At 38.5% G+C, this 25,595-nt stretch overlaps 1 protein-coding gene across 1 annotated transcript in view; it reads left to right on the plus strand.

The window, feature by feature from the left end:
* Nucleotides 1-25,271, plus strand: part of LOC141155416 (SLAM family member 9-like) — a 27,428-nt gene extending 2,157 nt beyond the window's left edge. Inside the window, exons 2-6 of the mRNA XM_073642283.1 lie at nucleotides 18,144-18,310; nucleotides 23,136-23,450; nucleotides 24,122-24,436; nucleotides 24,981-25,052; nucleotides 25,261-25,271. Coding sequence (XP_073498384.1) covers nucleotides 18,265-18,310; nucleotides 23,136-23,450; nucleotides 24,122-24,436; nucleotides 24,981-25,052; nucleotides 25,261-25,271 — 759 coding nt within the window. The 5' untranslated portion in view covers nucleotides 18,144-18,264. The remainder of the gene's footprint in view (nucleotides 1-18,143; nucleotides 18,311-23,135; nucleotides 23,451-24,121; nucleotides 24,437-24,980; nucleotides 25,053-25,260) is intronic.
* The last annotated feature ends 324 nt before the right edge of the window (nucleotides 25,272-25,595 follow it).

The raw sequence follows: 25,595 nt of genomic DNA on the forward strand, positions 1-25,595 counted from the left end.
TATTATATAGAGTCATTACACACAGAGGGATCTATTATATAGAGTCATTACACACAGAGTGATCTATTATATAGAGTCATTACACACAGAGCGATCTATTATATAGAGTCATTACACACAGAGTGATCTATTATATAGAGTCATTACATGCAGAGGGATCTATTATATAGAGTCATTACACACAGAGCGATCTATTATATAGAGTCATTACACACAGAGGGATCTATTATATAGAGTCATTACAGACAGAGGGATCTATTATATAGAGTCATTACACACAGAGGGATCTATTATATAGAGTCATTACACACAGAGGGATCTATTATATAGAGTCATTACACACAGAGTGATCTATTATATAGAGTCATTACACACAGAGGGATCTATTATATAGAGTCATTACACGCAGAGTGATCTATTATATAGAGTCATTACACACAGAGCGATCTATTATATAGAGTCATTACAAACAGAGTGATCTATTATATAGAGTCATTACACACAGAGGGATCTATTATATAGAGTCATTACACACAGAGGGATCTATTATATAGAGTCATTACACACAGAGTGATCTATTATATAGAGTCATTACACACAGAGGGATCTATTATATAGAGTCATTACACACAGAGTGATCTATTATATAGAGTCATTACACACAGAGCGATCTATTATATAGAGTCATTACACACAGAGTGATCTATTATATAGAGTCATTACACGCAGAGGGATCTATTATATAGAGTCATTACACACAGAGGGGTCTATTATATAGAGTCATTACACACAGAGGGATCTATTATATAGAGTCATTACACACAGAGCGATCTATTATATAGAGTCATTACACACAGAGGGATCTATTATATAGAGTCATTACACACAGAGGGATCTATTATATAGAGTCATTACACACAGAGTGATCTATTATATAGAGTCATTACACGCAGAGTGATCTATTATATAGAGTCATTACACACAGAGTGATCTATTATATAGAGTCATTACACACAGAGGGATCTATTATATAGAGTCATTACAGAGTGATCTATTATATAGAGTCATTACACGCAGAGGGATCTATTATATAGAGTCATTACACACAGAGGGATCTATTATATAGAGTCATTACACACAGAGATCTATTATATAGAGTCATTACACACAGAGGGATCTATTATATAGAGTCATTACACACAGAGGGATCTATTATATAGAGTCATTACACACAGAGGGATCTATTATATAGAGTCATTACACACAGAGGGATCTATTATATAGAGTCATTACACACAGAGTGATCTATTATATAGAGTCATTACACACAGAGTGATCTATTATATAGAGTCATTACACACAGAGATCTATTATATAGAGTCATTACACACAGAGGGATCTATTATATAGAGTCATTACACACAGAGGGATCTATTATATAGAGTCATTACACACAGAGGGATCTATTATATAGAGTCATTACACGCAGAGGGATCTATTATATAGAGTCATTACACACAGAGGGATCTATTATATAGAGTCATTACACACAGAGGGATCTATTATATAGAGTCATTACACACAGAGGGATCTATTATATAGAGTCATTACACACAGAGTGATCTATTATATAGAGTCATTACACACAGAGGGATCTATTATATAGAGTCATTACACACAGAGTGATCTATTATATAGAGTCATTACACACAGAGCGATCTATTATATAGAGTCATTACACACAGAGTGATCTATTATATAGAGTCATTACACGCAGAGGGATCTATTATATAGAGTCATTACACACAGAGCGATCTATTATATAGAGTCATTACACACAGAGGGATCTATTATATAGAGTCATTACAGACAGAGGGATCTATTATATAGAGTCATTACACACAGAGGGATCTATTATATAGAGTCATTACACACAGAGGGATCTATTATATAGAGTCATTACACACAGAGTGATCTATTATATAGAGTCATTACACACAGAGGGATCTATTATATAGAGTCATTACACGCAGAGTGATCTATTATATAGAGTCATTACACACAGAGCGATCTATTATATAGAGTCATTACAAACAGAGTGATCTATTATATAGAGTCATTACACACAGAGGGATCTATTATATAGAGTCATTACACACAGAGGGATCTATTATATAGAGTCATTACACACAGAGTGATCTATTATATAGAGTCATTACACACAGAGGGATCTATTATATAGAGTCATTACACACAGAGTGATCTATTATATAGAGTCATTACACACAGAGCGATCTATTATATAGAGTCATTACACACAGAGTGATCTATTATATAGAGTCATTACACGCAGAGGGATCTATTATATAGAGTCATTACACACAGAGGGGTCTATTATATAGAGTCATTACACACAGAGGGATCTATTATATAGAGTCATTACACACAGAGCGATCTATTATATAGAGTCATTACACACAGAGGGATCTATTATATAGAGTCATTACACACAGAGGGATCTATTATATAGAGTCATTACACACAGAGTGATCTATTATATAGAGTCATTACACGCAGAGTGATCTATTATATAGAGTCATTACACACAGAGTGATCTATTATATAGAGTCATTACACACAGAGGGATCTATTATATAGAGTCATTACAGAGTGATCTATTATATAGAGTCATTACACGCAGAGGGATCTATTATATAGAGTCATTACACACAGAGGGATCTATTATATAGAGTCATTACACACAGAGATCTATTATATAGAGTCATTACACACAGAGGGATCTATTATATAGAGTCATTACACACAGAGGGATCTATTATATAGAGTCATTACACACAGAGGGATCTATTATATAGAGTCATTACACACAGAGGGATCTATTATATAGAGTCATTACACACAGAGTGATCTATTATATAGAGTCATTACACACAGAGTGATCTATTATATAGAGTCATTACACACAGAGATCTATTATATAGAGTCATTACACACAGAGGGATCTATTATATAGAGTCATTACACACAGAGGGATCTATTATATAGAGTCATTACACACAGAGGGATCTATTATATAGAGTCATTACACACAGAGGGATCTATTATATAGAGTCATTACACACAGAGGGATCTATTATATAGAGTCATTACACGCAGAGGGATCTATTATATAGAGTCATTACACACAGAGGGATCTATTATATAGAGCCATTACACGCAGGGGGATCTATTATATAGAGTCATTACACACAGAGTGATCTATTATATAGAGTTATTACACACAGAGGGATCTATTATATAGAGTCATTACACACAGAGGAATCTATTATATAGAGTCATTACACACAGAGGGATCTATTATATAGAGTCATTACACACAGAGGGATCTATTATACATAGTCATTACACACAGAGGGATCTATTATATAGAGTCATTACACACAGAGCGATCTATTATATAGAGTCATTACACACAGAGGGATCTATTATATAGAGTCATTACACACAGAGGGATCTATTATATAGAGTCATTACACACAGAGTGATCTATTATATAGAGCCATTACACACAGAGGGATCTATTGTATAGTCATTACACACAGAGGGATCTATTATATAGAGTCATTACACAGAGGGATCTATTATATAGAGTCATTACACACAGAGGGATCTATTATATAGAGTCATTACACACAGAGTGATCTATTATATAGTCATTACACACAGAGCGATCTATTATATAGAGTCATTACACGCAGAGGGATCTATTATATAGAGTCATTACACACAGAGGGATCTATTATATAGAGTCATTACACACAGAGTGATCTATTATATAGTCATTACACACAGAGCGATCTATTATATAGAGTCATTACACGCAGAGGGATCTATTATATAGAGTCATTACACACAGAGCGATCTATTATATAGAGTCATTACACACAGAGGGATCTATTATATAGAGTCATTACACACAGAGTTATCTATTATATAGAGTCATTACACACAGAGTGATCTATTATATAGAGTCATTACACACAGAGGGATCTATTATATAGAGTCATTACACACAGAGGGATCTATTATATAGAGTCATTACACGCAGAGGGATCTATTATATAGAGTCATTACACACAGAGGGATCTATTATATAGAGTCATTACACACAGAGGGATCTATTATATAGAGTCTTTACACACAGAGGGATCTATTATATAGAGTCATTACACACAGAGTGATCTATTATATAGAGTCATTACACACAGAGGGATCTATTATATAGAGTCATTACACACAGAGTGATCTATTATATAGAGTCATTACACACAGAGCGATCTATTATATAGAGTCATTACACACAGAGTGATCTATTATATAGAGTCATTACACGCAGAGGGATCTATTATATAGAGTCATTACACACAGAGCGATCTATTATATAGAGTCATTACACACAGAGGGATCTATTATATAGAGTCATTACAGACAGAGGGATCTATTATATAGAGTCATTACACACAGAGGGATATATTATATAGAGTCATTACACACAGAGGGATCTATTATATAGAGTCATTACACACAGAGTGATCTATTATATAGAGTCATTACACACAGAGGGATCTATTATATAGAGTCATTACACGCAGAGTGATCTATTATATAGAGTCATTACACACAGAGCGATCTATTATATAGAGTCATTACAAACAGAGTGATCTATTATATAGAGTCATTACACACAGAGGGATCTATTATATAGAGTCATTACACACAGAGGGATCTATTATATAGAGTCATTACACACAGAGTGATCTATTATATAGAGTCATTACACACAGAGGGATCTATTAGATAGAGTCATTACACACAGAGTGATCTATTATATAGAGTCATTACACACAGAGCGATCTATTATATAGTCATTACACACAGAGTGATCTATTATATAGAGTCATTACACGCAGAGGGATCTATTATATAGAGTCATTACACACAGAGGGGTCTATTATATAGAGTCATTACACACAGAGGGATCTATTATATAGAGTCATTACACACAGAGCGTTCTATTATATAGAGTCATTACACACAGAGGGATCTATTATATAGAGTCATTACACACAGAGGGATCTATTATATAGAGTCATTACACACAGAGTGATCTATTGTATAGAGTCATTACACGCAGAGTGATCTATTATATAGAGTCATTACACACAGAGTGATCTATTATATAGAGTCATTACACACAGAGGGATCTATTATATAGAGTCATTACAGAGTGATCTATTATATAGAGTCATTACACGCAGAGGGATCTATTATATAGAGTCATTACACACAGAGGGATCTATTATATAGAGTCATTACACACAGAGGGATCTATTATATAGAGTCATTACACACAGAGTGATCTATTATATAGAGTCATTACACGCAGAGAGATCTATTATATAGAGTCATTACACACAGAGGGATCTATTATATAGAGTCATTACACACAGAGGGATCTATTATATAGAGTCATTACACACAGAGTGATCTATTATATAGAGTCATTACACACAGAGTGATCTATTATATAGAGTCATTACACACAGAGGGATCTATTATATAGAGTCATTACACGCAGAGGGATCTATTATATAGAGTCATTACACACAGAGGGATCTATTATATAGAGTCATTACACACAGAGGGATCTATTACATAGAGTCATTACACGCAGAGGGATCTATTATATAGAGTCATTACACACAGAGGGATCTATTATATAGCGTCATTACACACAGAGGGATCTATTATATACAGTCATTACACGCAGAGGGATCTATTATATAGAGTCATTACACACAGAGGGATCTATTATATAGAGTCATTACACACAGAGGGATCTATTATATAGAGTCATTACACACAGAGGGATCTATTATATAGTCATTACACACAGAGGGATCTATTATATAGAGTCATTACACACAGAGTGATCTATTATATAGTCATTACACACAGAGGGATCTATTATATAGAGTCATTACACACAGAGGGATCTATTATATAGAGTCATTACACACAGAGGGATCTATTATATAGAGTCATTACACACAGAGGGATCTATTATATAGTCATTACACACAGAGGGATCTATTATATAGAGTCATTACACGCAGAGGGATCTATTATATAGAGTCATTACACGCAGAGTGATCTATTATATAGAGTCATTACACACAGAGGGATCTATTATATAGAGTCATTACACACAGAGGGATCTATTATATAGAGTCATTACACACAGAGCGATCTATTATATAGAGTCATTACACACAGAGGGATCTATTATATAGAGTCATTACACACAGAGCGATCTATTATATAGAGTCATTACACACAGAGGGATCTATTATATAGAGTCATTACACACAGAGGGATCTATTATATAGAGTCATTACACACAGAGGGATCTATTATATAGAGTCATTACACACAGAGGGATCTATTATATAGAGTCATTACACACAGAGTGATCTATTATATAGAGTCATTACACACAGAGTGATCTATTATATAGAGTCATTACACACAGAGGGATCTATTATATAGAGTCATTACACACAGAGGGATCTATTATATAGAGTCATTACACACAGAGGGATCTATTATATAGTCATTACACACAGAGGGATCTATTATATAGAGTCATTACACGCAGAGGGATCTATTATATAGAGTCATTACACGCAGAGTGATCTATTATATAGAGTCATTACACACAGAGGGATCTATTATATAGAGTCATTACACACAGAGGGATCTATTATATAGAGTCATTACACACAGAGGGATCTATTATATAGAGTCATTACACACAGAGGGATCTATTATATAGAGTCATTACACACAGAGGGATCTATTATATAGAGTCATTACACACAGAGCGATCTATTATATAGAGTCATTACACACAGAGGGATCTATTATATAGAGTCATTACACACAGAGCGATCTATTATATAGAGTCATTACACACAGAGGGATCTATTATATAGAGTCATTACACACAGAGCGATCTATTATATAGAGTCATTACACACAGAGGGATCTATTATATAGAGTCATTACACACAGAGTGATCTATTATATAGTCATTACACACAGAGCGATCTATTATATAGAGTTATTACACGCAGAGGGATCTATTATATAGAGTCATTACACACAGAGTGATCTATTATATAGTCATTACACACAGAGCGATCTATTATATAGAGTCATTACACGCAGAGGGATCTATTATATAGAGTCATTACACACAGAGCGATCTATTATATAGAGTCATTACACACAGAGGGATCTATTATATAGAGTCATTACACACAGAGTTATCTATTATATAGAGTCATTACACACAGAGTGATCTATTATATAGAGTCATTACACACAGAGGGATCTATTATATAGAGTCATTACACACAGAGGGATCTATTATATAGAGTCATTACACGCAGAGGGATCTATTATATAGAGTCATTACACACAGAGGGATCTATTATATAGAGTCATTACACACAGAGGGATCTATTATATAGAGTCATTACACACAGAGGGATCTATTATATAGAGTCATTACACACAGAGTGATCTATTATATAGAGTCATTACACACAGAGGGATCTATTATATAGAGTCATTACACACAGAGTGATCTATTATATAGAGTCATTACACACAGAGCGATCTATTATATAGAGTCATTACACACAGAGTGATCTATTATATAGAGTCATTACACGCAGAGGGATCTATTATATAGAGTCATTACACACAGAGCGATCTATTATATAGAGTCATTACACACAGAGGGATCTATTATATAGAGTCATTACAGACAGAGGGATCTATTATATAGAGTCATTACACACAGAGGGATATATTATATAGAGTCATTACACACAGAGGGATCTATTATATAGAGTCATTACACACAGAGTGATCTATTATATAGAGTCATTACACACAGAGGGATCTATTATATAGAGTCATTACACGCAGAGTGATCTATTATATAGAGTCATTACACACAGAGCGATCTATTATATAGAGTCATTACAAACAGAGTGATCTATTATATAGAGTCATTACACACAGAGGGATCTATTATATAGAGTCATTACACACAGAGGGATCTATTATATAGAGTCATTACACACAGAGTGATCTATTATATAGTCATTACACACAGAGCGATCTATTATATAGAGTTATTACACGCAGAGGGATCTATTATATAGAGTCATTACACACAGAGTGATCTATTATATAGTCATTACACACAGAGCGATCTATTATATAGAGTCATTACACGCAGAGGGATCTATTATATAGAGTCATTACACACAGAGCGATCTATTATATAGAGTCATTACACACAGAGGGATCTATTATATAGAGTCATTACACACAGAGTTATCTATTATATAGAGTCATTACACACAGAGTGATCTATTATATAGAGTCATTACACACAGAGGGATCTATTATATAGAGTCATTACACACAGAGGGATCTATTATATAGAGTCATTACACGCAGAGGGATCTATTATATAGAGTCATTACACACAGAGGGATCTATTATATAGAGTCATTACACACAGAGGGATCTATTATATAGAGTCATTACACACAGAGGGATCTATTATATAGAGTCATTACACACAGAGTGATCTATTATATAGAGTCATTACACAAAGAGGGATCTATTATATAGAGTCATTACACACAGAGTGATCTATTATATAGAGTCATTACACACAGAGCGATCTATTATATAGAGTCATTACACACAGAGTGATCTATTATATAGAGTCATTACACGCAGAGGGATCTATTATATAGAGTCATTACACACAGAGCGATCTATTATATAGAGTCATTACACACAGAGGGATCTATTATATAGAGTCATTACAGACAGAGGGATCTATTATATAGAGTCATTACACACAGAGGGATATATTATATAGAGTCATTACACACAGAGGGATCTATTATATAGAGTCATTACACACAGAGTGATCTATTATATAGAGTCATTACACACAGAGGGATCTATTATATAGAGTCATTACACGCAGAGTGATCTATTATATAGAGTCATTACACACAGAGCGATCTATTATATAGAGTCATTACAAACAGAGTGATCTATTATATAGAGTCATTACACACAGAGGGATCTATTATATAGAGTCATTACACACAGAGGGATCTATTATATAGAGTCATTACACACAGAGTGATCTATTATATAGAGTCATTACACACAGAGGGATCTATTATATAGAGTCATTACACACAGAGTGATCTATTATATAGAGTCATTACACACAGAGCGATCTATTATATAGTCATTACACACAGAGTGATCTATTATATAGAGTCATTACACGCAGAGGGATCTATTATATAGAGTCATTACACACAGAGGGGTCTATTATATAGAGTCATTACACACAGAGGGATCTATTATATAGAGTCATTACACACAGAGCGTTCTATTATATAGAGTCATTACACACAGAGGGATCTATTATATAGAGTCATTACACACAGAGGGATCTATTATATAGAGTCATTACACACAGAGTGATCTATTGTATAGAGTCATTACACGCAGAGTAATCTATTATATAGAGTCATTACACACAGAGTGATCTATTATATAGAGTCATTACACACAGAGGGATCTATTATATAGAGTCATTACAGAGTGATCTATTATATAGAGTCATTACACGCAGAGGGATCTATTATATAGAGTCATTACACACAGAGGGATCTATTATATAGAGTCATTACACACAGAGGGATCTATTATATAGAGTCATTACACACAGAGTGATCTATTATATAGAGTCATTACACACAGAGAGATCTATTATATAGAGTCATTACACACAGAGGGATCTATTATATAGAGTCATTACACACAGAGGGATCTATTATATAGAGTCATTACACACAGAGTGATCTATTATATAGAGTCATTACACACAGAGTGATCTATTATATAGAGTCATTACACGCAGAGGGATCTATTATATAGAGTCATTACACGCAGAGGGATCTATTATATAGAGTCATTACACACAGAGGGATCTATTATATAGAGTCATTACACACAGAGGGATCTATTACATAGAGTCATTACACGCAGAGGGATCTATTATATAGAGTCATTACACACAGAGGGATCTATTATATAGCGTCATTACACACAGAGGGATCTATTATATACAGTCATTACACGCAGAGGGATCTATTATATAGAGTCATTACACACAGAGGGATCTATTATATAGAGTCATTACACACAGAGGGATCTATTATATAGAGTCATTACACACAGAGGGATCTATTATATAGTCATTACACACAGAGGGATCTATTATATAGAGTCATTACACACAGAGTGATCTATTATATAGTCATTACACACAGAGGGATCTATTATATAGAGTCATTACACACAGAGGGATCTATTATATAGAGTCATTACACACAGAGGGATCTATTATATAGAGTCATTACACACAGAGGGATCTATTATATAGTCATTACACACAGAGGGATCTATTATATAGAGTCATTACACGCAGAGGGATCTATTATATAGAGTCATTACACGCAGAGTGATCTATTATATAGAGTCATTACACACAGAGGGATCTATTATATAGAGTCATTACACACAGAGGGATCTATTATATAGAGTCATTACACACAGAGCGATCTATTATATAGAGTCATTACACACAGAGGGATCTATTATATAGAGTCCTTACACACAGAGCGATCTATTATATAGAGTCATTACACACAGAGGGATCTATTATATAGAGTCATTACACACAGAGGGATCTATTATATAGAGTCATTACACACAGAGGGATCTATTATATAGAGTCATTACACACAGAGGGATCTATTATATAGAGTCATTACACACAGAGTGATCTATTATATAGAGTCATTACACACAGAGTGATCTATTATATAGAGTCATTACACACAGAGGGATCTATTATATAGAGTCATTACACACAGAGGGATCTATTATATAGAGTCATTACACACAGAGGGATCTATTATATAGTCATTACACACAGAGGGATCTATTATATAGAGTCATTACACGCAGAGGGATCTATTATATAGAGTCATTACACGCAGAGTGATCTATTATATAGAGTCATTACACACAGAGGGATCTATTATATAGAGTCATTACACACAGATTGATCTATTATATAGAGTCATTACACACAGAGGGATCTATTATATAGAGTCATTACACACAGAGGGATCTATTATATAGAGTCATTACACACAGAGGGATCTATTATATAGAGTCATTACACACAGAGCGATCTATTATATAGAGTCATTACACACAGAGGGATCTATTATATAGAGTCATTACACACAGAGCGATCTATTATATAGAGTCATTACACACAGAGGGATCTATTATATAGAGTCATTACACACAGAGCGATCTATTATATAGAGTCATTACACACAGAGGGATCTATTATATAGAGTCATTACACACAGAGCGATCTATTATATAGAGTCATTACACACAGAGGGATCTATTATATAGAGTCATTACACACAGAGCGATCTATTATATAGAGTCATTACACACAGAGGGATCTATTATATAGAGTCATTACACACAGAGGGATCTATTATATAGAGTCATTACACACAGAGCGATCTATTATATAGAGTCATTACACACAGAGGGATCTATTATATAGAGTCATTACACACAGAGCGATCTATTATATAGAGTCATTACACAGAGGGATCTATTATATAGAGTCATTACACACAGAGGGATCTATTATATAGAGTCATTACACACAGAGGGATCTATTATATAGAGTCATTACACACAGAGGGATCTATTATATAGAGTCATTACACACAGAGTGATCTATTATATAGAGTCATTACACACAGAGTGATCTATTATATAGAGTCATTACACACAGAGGGATCTATTATATAGAGTCATTACACACAGAGGGATCTATTATATAGAGTCATTACACACAGAGGGATCTATTATATAGTCATTACACACAGAGGGATCTATTATATAGAGTCATTACACGCAGAGGGATCTATTATATAGAGTCATTACACGCAGAGTGATCTATTATATAGAGTCATTACACACAGAGGGATCTATTATATAGAGTCATTACACACAGAGTGATCTATTATATAGAGTCATTACACACAGAGGGATCTATTATATAGAGTCATTACACACAGAGGGATCTATTATATAGAGTCATTACACACAGAGGGATCTATTATATAGAGTCATTACACACAGAGTGATCTATTATATAGAGTCATTACACACAGAGTGATCTATTATATAGAGTCATTACACACAGAGGGATCTATTATATAGAGTCATTACACACAGAGGGATCTATTATATAGTCATTACACACAGAGGGATCTATTATATAGAGTCATTACACGCAGAGGGATCTATTATATAGAGTCATTACACGCAGAGTGATCTATTATATAGAGTCATTACACACAGAGGGATCTATTATATAGAGTCATTACACACAGAGGGATCTATTATATAGAGTCATTACACACAGAGGGATCTATTATATAGAGTCATTACACACAGAGTGATCTATTATATAGAGTCATTACACACAGGGATCTATTATATAGAGTCATTACACGCAGAGGGATCTATTATATAGAGTCATTACACACAGAGGGATCTATTATATAGAGTCATTACACACAGAGGGATCTATTATATAGTCATTACACACAGAGGGATCTATTATATAGAGTCATTACACGCAGAGGGATCTATTATATAGAGTCATTACACGCAGAGTGATCTATTATATAGAGTCATTACACACAGAGGGATCTATTATATAGAGTCATTACACACAGAGGGATCTATTATATAGAGTCATTACACACAGAGGGATCTATTATATAGAGTCATTACACACAGAGTGATCTATTATATAGAGTCATTACACACAGGGATCTATTATATAGAGTCATTACACGCAGAGGGATCTATTATATAGAGTCATTACACACAGAGGGATCTATTATATAGAGTCATTACACACAGAGGGATCTATTATATAGAGTCATTACACACAGAGGGATCTATTTCACGTGTTTATTTCTGTTAATGTTGATGATTATGGCTTACAGCCAATGAAAACACAAAAGTCATTATCTCAGTAAATTAGAATACTTTATAACACCAGCTTGAAAAATGTTATAAAATCTGAAATGTCTGTTCAGTGTATGGCCTCTAACACACCCCTATATACACGAAATATATTCATTTATTTATATATATATATATATATTTTATGCATATTATTAATATTATTATATTGTGTTAAAAAAATCAACTCATTAATGACAATTTTTTCAATTCCCCTTAAATGATATTTTTGTAGTCTCTAACTCTATATTTCACGTTGGGGTCCGGTTTCTTACCCCCTTTCATAGACCGTATTTGCCAACCCTCCTGGACAAGTTCCTCTTGGGTACCAGCCACATAAGATGCAGTGATGGTTTACGCCATCGCCGGAGCACAACAACCATCCTGGTTTCATTGAGCCTCGAGAAGTTTGCCAGCTCACCCATTAGGCCATAGTGAAGGGGTGATAGAGTTAGCAATAATGGCCAACCACGGATCAGCAAACTGCCGCACTCCGGCTGTTAGAGAACTACGAGCCCGGATATGCCTGTGACTTACAGAGCAAAACATTGGGCGAGATTAGAAGTTGGCCATCGTGCCATAGACTGTCCTATGATAACATGGGTTTGGTTCAGTAAAGCTATGGTTGGTTCAGTAGTGAAGGATGGAGGATCTGATCCTCACTGGGAGTGCGGCAGGTGTGGGGTTAATCAAATGCTGCTTGAGTTCCAGTGAACCCATAGAACAGATGGGTGTTGTGACAGTATAGTGGGAATTTCACCACCGGAATGTAGTCCGTCCGTGGAACGGTGCTACGCTGTTTTGTGGCTGCCGGTATAAGGAGAGGAGTGTGGAACCGCTGTATCCCTGGCGTAGAAGTGGATTGTCGGTAAAATGAGGTCTGAGGTGATAGGCCAGGCCAGTGTGAATGTGGACATATCTGCACACACTATCCGAAGTAGCTTCCATACCCAAAGCAAGTGAAGTACAGTCGGTAACCATAGAGAAAGAAACCAGAGGTAGAGACTTGTAGGGAGTAACAAAGTGATGAAGAAGGAAGTGTCCACTGTAAGGATGAGGTCACGGAGAGCAGTGCTGGTGAGCTAGAAGGAACCGACCAGTTGCCTGAGTGTTCACTGTGAGGACAAGTGTATAGTGCACAGGGCTGGTGACCAGGAGTGAACTGTTCAGTTTTGTATGTGGGCACTCTGACGATGAGGGCATGGGTGGCAGTGCTGAGAACCAAGATGGGTCCCCTCAGTTGTGAGAGTGAGCATTGTGAGCACAAGGGCATGGAGGACAGTGCTGGGGACCAGGAGTGAACCATCCAGTTTTGCGTATGAGCACTGTAAGGATGATGGCATGGAGGGCAGTTCTGGTAACCAGGAGAGGACAATCCGGTTGTGTGAGTGGGCGCTGTGAGGAGAGCGGTGAGAGTGGTGTGGAGAGCTGCAATAATGACCAATGTAAGAGTGAGCCTCAAGGAGAGGTTGGTGGCCAAGGCGCCTGAAGCGCTCAGTACCACGCAACTTAGTATTGCTCTCCTATAGCGCTGCAATTCAAGAGACTGCCATAGTTCATCAGCAATCTGAGATTGATGAAAGCCCATGTCTAAGGGCCAAAACGTCACTGATCCTTTTTTTGGATTGCCTAAATAAAATACACATCATATATTTTGAAGTGCCGAATATCTTGTTATATTTTCTGTTGCATGGAGTGGAACCCTTGCTTGAGCACCCACATCTCCTTTTTGAGTGCCGTATACAGCGGGGAAAAAAAGTATCTAGTCAGCCACCAATTGTGGAAGTTCTCCCACTTAAAAAGATGAGCGAGGCCTGTAATTGACATCATAGGTCGACCTCAACTATGAGAGACAAAATGAGAAAACAAATCCTGAAAATCACATTGTCTGATTTGGAAAGAATTTTTTTCAAATTTTGGTGGAAAAGAGATATTTGGTCAATTACAAAAGTTCATCTCAATACTTTTTTATTTATCCTTTGTTGGCAATGACAGAGATCAAATGTTTTCTGTAAGTCTTCACAAGGTTGGCGCACACTGTTGCTGGTATGTTGGCCCATTCCTCCATGCAGATCTCCTCTAGAGTAGTGATGTTTTGGGGCTGTCGCTGGGCAACACGGACTTTCAACTACCTCCAAAGGTTTTCTACAGGGTTTAGATCTGGAGACTGGCTATGCCACTCCAGGACCTTAAAATGCTTCTTACGAAGCCACTCCTTCGTTGCCTTGGCGGTGTGCTTGGGATCATTGTCATGAAAGACTCAGCCACGTTTCTTCTTCAATGCCCTTGCTGATGGAAGGAGGTTTGCACTCAAAATCTCATGATACTTGGCCCCATTCACTCTTTCATGTACACGGATCAGTCGTCCTGGTCCCTTGGCAGAGAAACAGCCCTAAAGCATGATGTTGCCACCCCCATGCTTCACAGTAGGTCTGGTGTTCTTTGGATGCTACTCAGCATTCTTTCTCCTCCAAACACGACGAGTTGTGTTTCTACCAAACAGTTCTACTTTGGTTTCATCTGACCATATGACATTCTCCGAATACTCTTCTGGATCATCCAAATGCTCTCTAGCAAACTTCAGATGGGCCCGAACATGTAATGGCTTAAGCAGGGGGACACATGTGGCACGGCAGGATCTGAGTCCCTGGCGGCATAGTGTGCTACTGATGGTAGCCTGTGTAACGTTGGTCCCAGCTCTCTGCAGGTCATTCACTAGGTCCCCACTTGTGGTTTGGGGATTTTTGCTCACCGTTCTTGAGATCATTTTGACTCCACAGGGTGAGATCTTGTGTGGAGCCCCAGATTGAGGGAGATTATCGGTGGTCTTGTATGTCTTCCATTTTCTAATTATTGCTCCCTCAGTTGATTTCTTCACACCGAGCTGCTTGCCTATTGCAGATTCAGTCTTCCCAGCCTGGTGCAGGGCTACAATTTTGATTCTGGTGTCCTTCTACAGCTCTTTGGTCTTCACCATAGTGGAGTTTGGAGTGTGACTGTTTGAGGTTGCGGACAGGTGTCTTTTATACTGATAACAAGTTCAAACAGGTGCCAGTACTACAGGTAATGAGTGGAGGACAGAGGAGCCTCTTAAAGAAGAAGTTACAGGTCTGTGAGAGCCAGAAATCTTGCTTGTTTGTAATTGACCAAATACTTATTTTCCACCAAAATTTGAAAAAAAATTTCTTTCCAAATCAGATAATGTGATTTTCAGGATTTGCTTTCTCATTTTGTCTCTCATAGTTGAGGTCGACCTATGATGTCAATTACAGGTGTGGCACCCCAGGGGTCTGGTTTCCACAGTAACGGCAATGTTATGTCTGAGAGCAGGTGGGAGGTCTCTTGGTCAGGAATCCTATGCATGCCACACCTCCTGCCCAGTCCTGGGAGGGGAAGAACTTCCCCTAGATAAACCTGGGGCTGAGGCAGGGTTAGGGAGTTCAGAGGGAGAGTTCAGCCAGGAGGGCTGACAGGGAGCTGTGGCTCCGGCTGGGCCCAGCTCCTGGGCCATGCCAGAAGTAGAGACAGAGAAGAGAAGCAGCTATGGGAAGAAACAACAGGAGCTCTGTGGGAGCAGTGTTACAAGGAGTCAGGGGCTGGCAGCTGCAGAGCTCGCCCTGACTGAGAAGATTTCTTACCGGACCCGGAGTCCGAGGCTGTGGGGACTAACTCCTACCCAGCAGCAGAATCCGTCAGGCAGGGGATTTCAGGTCCTCTGGCCAAGAAACCCGAAGGCACGGTCACACGCATGGGACCAGCACCGCCGTCGTGGAGCGGAAGCTACTAGAAGGCCCCGAGTCACCGGCCATACGGGTGAGCACCACACGGTACACTCAGGGACGTGGGCTACTTATACCCGCCTCTAGCAAGGTAGCCAGAAGAGTACAGTCAGTTTGGGAGGCCTACAACTCCGCCTGGCCAGGGGAGATCCCATCTGCTCAAGGACTGACCAGGCCCCAATCGCTAGCCAGTACTCCGGGAGGGTCTATCTTTGTCACCAGTAAAGACCCTGAACTACACCGTACCGTCTCCGAGTGGTTCCTGCTACCCCCATCATCCACGTCGGCTGCCCTGAGGCCTTACCCCTCCCGTTGGGGGTTATACTATCACGCTGCACAATCCTACCACCGGCCTCAGCGGTCTGCCCTGCAGCAGCAGCTCCTTAGCTGTACTCAACGGGTGGCGTAGTCGTCCAACATCTACCGCTGATACAGCGCCACTTAGTCTGACTCCCTGGGCACGGACCGGATCACCGCCACGAGACTACAACCCTCAAGAGATCCTGCTCCGGGTAAGCTCCCGCGTGCGCAACGCAGCGCGACACAGGCCCAGGGGCGCGTCACAGGCCTCTCATCTTTTTAAGTGGGAGAACTTGCACAATTGGTGGCTGACTAAATACTTTTTTTCCCCACTGTATCTACCATTATTGTGGTATATTTCAGGCAGTCTCTGACTGGTCCTCAGGAGATCCAGACAATCCACTGGTGGGCCCCTGTGCAAGAGTGGACAACCACTACATGAGCAATGTTTAGTACAGTACACTTAATTCAACATGGTCAGACAATTCAATATCTCAACATACTATTATATAGAGCCATAGGCAAATTTGTGAACAAGGGTCAGGTAATATTGCATAAAGCTGAACAGTGGCCCCCCAGGATCAATGTCACAAGTGGGTCTTTGATACCCCAGTCCAACACTGAGTTCAGGTCGTAATTGTATGAACATAAACTCATAAACTCTGGGTGACAAAAGGGTTCTTAAACTTTCAATGTGGTTTCTTTTGTCTTTACTAAACTGTACAGAACAAAGTTTCACTACATTCACAGCGCGCGTCTTACCGGCAGAATCACAGACTGTTCACAACAATTCTGAGGTTTCAACATCATTTATCAGTGACACAGGAAGGTGAAGCATCTGGGGGTGATGGAGAAGCTCTTCGTTTGCATCGGGTTTCTTCATTTTCATACTGGTAAGTAATATCATGTTGTACTCATGAAAATGTGACTTTCTGTGATCCAGATGAAGACTTCTTCGGAGGACTTCATAAAGAGTAAAGAGCTTAACAGTTTTAACTTAATTTCTCATTGGCAGAGAATGATGACTTACTAGAGATACAGTAAGTGATTATCAATTAGTGGCGAATCACAATTACTTAATTTGCCCTTACAAGACGTGCGTAATACTGTGACATCTCCTAGGACTGTATCAACTGATTTCAAGCTTTTTCTTAGCTGTAATAATATAAAAATGACCTCTACATATATGGCTACGAGTAAACAGATGTCTGTACAGTTTCTTCAGTGTTTAAATGCATTCTCTCCATATCTATATTGCTGAGCAGTAATACCCTCTCACTATCCAGATTCGCCACAAAATGGTTACTGCCTTCCCTGCCTCTGCTTTTAAACTGACTGATACATTTGTTGCTCTGCTTTTACACAGGCTACTGCATTCCCTGCCTCTGCTTTTATACTGGCTGATATATTAGTTGCCTCTGCTTTTACACTGGGTACTGCCTTCCCTGCCTCTGCTTTTATACTGGCTGATATATTAGTTGCCTCTGCTTTTACACTGGCTACTGCCCTCCCTGCCTCTGCTTTTATACTGGCTGATATTTCAGTTGTCTCTGCTTTTACACTGGCTACTGCCTTCCCTGCCTCTGCTTTTATACTGGCTGATATATCAGTTGTCTCTGCTTTTACACTGGCTACTGCCTTCCCTGCCTCTGCTTTAATACTGGCTGATATATTAGTTGCCTCTGCTTTTACACTGGCTACTGCCTTCCCTGCCTCTGCTTTTATACTGGCTGATATTTTAGTTGCCTCTGCTTTTACACTGGCTATTGCCTTCCCTGCCTCAGCTTTAATACTGGCTGATATATTAGTTGCCTCTGCTTTTACACTGGCTACTGCCTTCCCTGCCTCTGCTTTTATACTGGCTGATATATTAGTTGCCTCTGCTTTTACACTGGCTACTGCCTTCCCTGCCTCTGCTTTTATACTGGCTGATATATCAGTTGTCTCTGCTTTTACACTGGCTACTGCCTTCCCTGCCTCTGCTTTAATACTGGCTGATATATTAGTTGCCTCTGCTTTTACACTGGCTACTGCCTTCCCTGCCTCTGCTTTTTTACTGGCTGATATATTAGTTGCCTCTGCTTTTACCCTGGCTATTGCCTTCCCTGCCTCTGCTTTTTTACTGGCTGATATATTAGTTGCCTCTGCTTTTACACTGGCTACTGCCTATCCTGCCTCTGCTTTTATACTGGCTGATATATCAGTTGTCTCTGCTTTGACACTGGCTACTGCCTTCCCTGCCTCTGCTTTAATACTGGCTGATATATTAGTTGCCTCTGCTTTTACACTGGCTACTGCCTTCTCTGCCTCTGCTTTTATACTGGCTGATATATTAGTTGCCTCTGCTTTTGCACTGGCTATTGTCTTCCCTGCCTCTGCTTTTATACTGGCTGATATATTAGTTGCCTCTGCTTTTACACTGGCTACTGACTTCCCTGCATCTGCTTTTATACTGGCTGATATATTAGTTGCCTCTGCTTTTACACTGGCTTCTGCATTCCCTGCCTCTGCTTTTATACTGGCTTTGATATTCCTTTCTGATTTTCTGCACTATACCATGTGATGTGGATATGGATGCCCGGGCAGCATTTTAGGTGATTCGCATATATCAAATAGTAAAGGGTTTGAATTCAATAGGTTCGCCAAATTCCTAAAATTCAACACAAATTTGATTATTTGCATCAATTCACTAATCTCTATTACTCTTCGAATTCCCTGATGCACCAGCTCTACCGCTCCTGTACTGAAAGGGATTAAGTCCTATTTGATCAGTCAACTAAACGCTGCATCCAATCACTGGCCTAAGCAGTGATGTTTGCTTGTATGGCTTGGGTCTCTTACACTCAGACTCATAGTGGTGCAGGAACCAACGAGAGGGAAGGCCGTGTTGGACTTAATATTGACTAATAGGCCTGATAGAATAACTGAGGTACAGATAGGGGGGCACCTAGGTAATAGCGATCATAATATTATCAATTTCAAAATGCCCTTCAGTAGGGTTATCAATAAGGGAACAACAAAAACATTAAACTTTAGGAGGGCGAAGTTTGATCAGCTGAAAGAAAACCTTCAACTTATAGACTGGGACAAAGTTCTTAATCAAGGAAATACGAACAGTAAATGGGAAACCTTCAAAATAATTCTGAATACTCAGTGCGAGAGGTATATACCGTATGGGAATAAAAGGGCCCGAAATAAGAGGAAACCAATATGGTTGAACAAGAACGTAAAAGGGGCGTTAAATAGCAAAAAAGAGGCATTCAAGAGATTAAAACAGGAAAACAGTAAGGAGGCACTAATGTGTTACAAGGAAAAAACGAGAACCTGCAAAAAAACAAATAAAAATAGCGAAGGAGGAAACAGAGAGACGTATTGCTAGGGAAAGTAGATCAAATCCCAAACTGTTCTTTACGTATATAAATAGTAAAAGGATTAAATCGAATAATATTGGACCGATAAAAAGTGATGAAGGCAAAATCATAGAGAAAGATGAGGATAAAGCTAATCTATTAAATAATTTTTTTTCGTCAACTTTCACAAAGGAAAAAGAACTAACAGGAGAAATGAGAAGTGACAAACTTAATCCTCCACTAAGTATGACAAATCTAACCCAAGCTGGGGTACAGAAACGCCTCAGTAACATTAAAATAAACAAATCACCAGGACCTGATGGCATACACCCACGGGTACTAAGGGAACTAAGTAATGTGATAGACAGACCGTTATATCTTATATTTAAGGACTCTGTTGAGACTGGGTCTGTGCCACTTGATTGGCGACAGGCGAATGTAGTGCCAATATTCAAAAAGGGAGCGAAAAGTGACGCCGGAAACTATCGGCCGGTGAGTCTGACGTCCGTTGTGGGCAAAATTTTTGAAGGCTTTATTAATGAGGCAATTACGGAGCATCTTGATGCTAATAATCTATTAACCCCGAACCAACATGGATTCATGAGGAATCGCTCCTGCCAAACAAACCTGATTGACTTCTACGAGGAGGTTAGCTCTCGAGTAGATCAGGGGGAACCAGTGGATGTCGTGTATCTCGACTTCTCAAAAGCGTTCGATAGCGTGCCACATAATAGGTTGGTATACAAAATGAGAATGATGGGACTGGGGGAAAATGTCTGCAAGTGGGTAGCTAACTGGCTAAAGGATAGAAGGCAGAGGGTGGTTATAAATGGAATATTCTCAGATTGGGTAAGCGTCACTAGTGGGGTACCACAGGGGTCTGTACTAGGCCCAATGTTATTTAATATCTTTATTAACGACATAGTCAACGGGATAAATAGTAAAATATCAATATTTGCAGATGACACAAAGTTATGTAAAACAATTAATACAAAAGAGGACAGTGCAGACCTACAGAGGGATTTGGATAAGCTGGGTAGGTGGAGCATTAAATGGCAAATGAGGTTTAACGAGGAGAAATGTAAGGTCATACATATGGGAAGGAAAAATGGAAGTCACCAGTACTCACTGAATGGGAAATCATTGGGGAATTCAGAGATGGAGAAGGACTTGGGCATCTTGAGTGATAGCAAACTAAATTGGAGTGCCCAAAGTCAGGCGGCTGCTGTAAGGGCAAACAGGGTAATGGGATGTATCAGAAGAGGTATAGCTGCAAAGGAGGAGAACATTGTTCTTCCACTGTACAAAGCACTGGTCAGACCACACTTGGAATACTGTGCTCAGTTATGGGGCCCAATATATAGAAAGGATAGAAATGAGCTTGAAAAGGTACAAAGGAGGGCAACAAAATTAATAAGGGGAATGGAGGGACTGCAATACCCAGAGAGGTTGGCAAAACTAGGACTATTCAGCCTGGAAAAGAGAAGGTTGAGGGGGGACATAATAAATGTGTACAAATATGTTAGGGGACAGTATAGAGACCTTGCCCGGGATTTGTTCAAAAGGAGGGATATTACGGTAACAAGAGGGCACTCACTAAGACTGGAAGAGAAAAGGTTTCAGCACCAGCATAGGAAGGGGTTCTTTACGGTAAGAGCAGTGAGAATATGGAATTCACTGAGTGAGGAGACGGTAATGTCGGATTCACTAAACCAGTTCAAGCGGGGACTGGATGCATTTCTAGATACCAGGCAGATTTCAGCGTATACTTAAAAATAGAATAAAATAGTAGGTTGATACAGGGATTTATTCTGACTGCTGGTTTCAGAGTCGGGAGGGAATTTTTCCTCAGGTGAAGATTGGCCAAATCATTTGGGGTTTTTGCCCTCCTCTGGATCAACTTTAGCAATTACAGAACTAACAGGTCGAACTTGATGGACGCAAGTCTTTATTCGGCTTTACTAACTATGTAACTATGTAACTATGGTCTAAATGTTTAAATAATTAATATTCACAATGTGACTTCCGCTGCTCCTTAGTGGTGCTGCCCTGGTCCCTGGTGATCTATTTGCCTCCTCTTGGGGCGGAGCTGGTCTGTGCAGCCACTGATTGGCTGAAACAATCAAATGCCGTTCCTGCTAGAAAAGGGAAAAAAAGACCAATGGGAGAACGGGGGTAGCACTACAGAGGAGCACAGGAAGATCAATCGGTAAATTGAGAATTTTTTAATTATTTTTAGACCAAAGAAATAAAAAAGGTGGACAACTCCTGTAAGGTTTTAATTGATTTAAAAAAAAAAAAACATATGAAAAAAAAAAATCACCCAAACTAAGTAGTAATAGTGATTAAAATCCCTCTTTTCTTTTAGGTGTGAGAACTGAATCATTTTGTGGAGAGAGTAAGAACATGACTGGTGTGGAGGGAGGAGAAGTGACACTACAAGTGGACCACACTGAGTTCAATGACGCCATCTGGGTAAATCAAAGTAACTTGTCGTCAATTGCTAAAACAAAACCAGGGAAAGTCATTGAAGATATAAAAGGATCATATAAGGGACGACTGAGAGCTACAAGTAACGGCTCCTTAGTAATTACCAATCTGACCAGAGAAGACCAGGGATCCTATAAGGCAAATATATGGTTATCCAAGCAATGTACTCAGATGTATTATCTTACAGTGTACGGTGAGTTAAATTAACATTTTTAACATTTCTTCTTAAAGGGGGTTTTAAGCAAAAAAACACAACATTCTTTAAGGGCTCAGAACAGTTAAAAAGTTACCAATAAGAAAAGATTAGATTAGCCCGTACCAAGCCTACACAAATCCTGTTGCAGCATACACTTCCTCCTTGCTATTCTTTACTTCCTGGTTCTCGCCCACTCAGCCAATCACTAGCTGCAGTGGTGATCCACCCCTGCCTGTGATTGGCTGAGACCATTTCTGATGTGTTAAGGATCAGACCAGGAAGTAGAGATCAGCAAAGGTCAGGTAAGCGAAGGAACTGGAACTGCAGGACGTTGCAGTCGATTCAATGCTCTTTTTAAAAAGTAGTTCTTTTTTTAATAGTTTTTCGGATTTTTAAATAGAGAATTATCTAATGAAAAAAGAAATAAGCAATAATAACCCTTTAAATACCCCGCTGCTCAGGGTTCCCTGTAGTACAGGAAGTGATGATGTCTCACCCATCAGTCATTGACCTTTGCAGCCAATCACTGGCCTGAGTGGTGACTTCAGAATGTAAGCCTGGTTGGTTCTCTTTAAAAACACTTTTTAAGGCTTTGAATAATATATAGAAATTAAAGTCTAGATGTAACCTTAGCCGAAATTGTAGTAATAATGGAAACCCCTCCTCAGATGTGGCACCTGAATCATTTTGCGGAGAGAGCAGGAACGTGGCCGGTGTGGACGGAGAAGAGGTGACTCTTCAGGTGGACCTTACTGAGATCAACGACATCACCTGGGTAACTCGAAACAACTTGGATCCAATTGCTAAAACAAAACCAGGGAATGTCATCGAAGATATAATAAGCTCTTATAGAGGACGACTGAACGCTACAAGTAACGGCTCCTTAGTAATTACCAATCTGACCAGAGATGACCAAGGATCTTATATAGCAAATATAAAGAGATCCAGTCAATGTACTCAGGAGTATAATCTTACTGTGTACGGTGAGTTTTATTTATGTTCTTAACACTTATTTCTTAAGGGTTTGTTTTTTATGTTAACAAAAATGATTCATAAAAGGGAACAGAACGGTTAAAAATAACAAAACAGGTTATAGACATCGGCACGGATCCTCTGCTCCAGCTTTTGCCTGGTTCCTAACAATCTCTACTTGATGGTCTTGTCCATAACACACCAGATGTGCCCTTTCAGCCAATCACTAGCCGCAGCAGTGACCCGCCTCAGCCACTGATTGGATGAACAACTTTTTGTGATGCGTCTTGGACAGAACCAGGAAGAAGAAACCAGCAGAGATCCGGTAAATGCTGGAGAAGAGACCTGTGTCATAACGGTGAATCTGTGTAAGATCGTTGTGGGTGAATATTGCTTCTTTTATTACTTTTCACTGGTCGGGATCATTTGGAGAATAATTTTTGTCTCTTGAAAATCCCCTTTAAAGTTATCTATTTATCATATATCCAGTTAGAAGTAAAGTGACTCATATGGGTCAAGTTATTTATCTACATTTTTGCATCTGATTTATTGTAGATAAGCCGCAGAACAGCACTTCAAATAGCAGCACAACTTCGACTTCTGACGGCTCAAGCTCGGTGTCTACAGGTGAGAAAACCACAGACAGATAAGTGCAAAGAGTTTCTCAAGTATGTTTTAAAGCTAAAATTACTTTTTGTTTGCAAAGCTACAGACTGTGCAGTACATCTGAAATATGTATGTTCTGGCCGTGCTCCAGTCCTTCCCGTCCAGTATCAATAATGGCTGGGGTTTCGATATTCCAGTTGTAAAGTGTTCAATTTTTTTTTGTTTCCAGTGGTTAAGTAGGTAAGTAGTTCATTGTTTCCAATTCTTCTAGTCAAGTGGTTTAGTGTTGAAATTTCTGGATTTCCAGTATTTTTTGAAGGTTTTTTACATTACAATTCATTCCAGGGTAGAGTAGTAATAAAAAAAAAAAAGATACGTTCCGGACTTTTTCGGTTTCTCTACAGCACTGCCGATGTTACTCGGTGATTTCTTTGCATCGTTTCTTCCGAAAAAGAAAGAAAGAAGACAAGGGGTGAACAACCCCATCATCGCTCATGGTTTTGGTGTCCAGTAGTTTAGTCCTATAGCAATCAAAGTTCCATTAAGTAATAACTTTGTCTTCAT

Source organism: Phyllobates terribilis, unplaced genomic scaffold, assembly GCF_046119375.1.
Source record: "Phyllobates terribilis strain yellow unplaced genomic scaffold, ASM4611937v1 Scaffold_7__3_contigs__length_470593459, whole genome shotgun sequence".
NCBI classification, from domain to species: Eukaryota; Metazoa; Chordata; class Amphibia; order Anura; family Dendrobatidae; genus Phyllobates; species Phyllobates terribilis.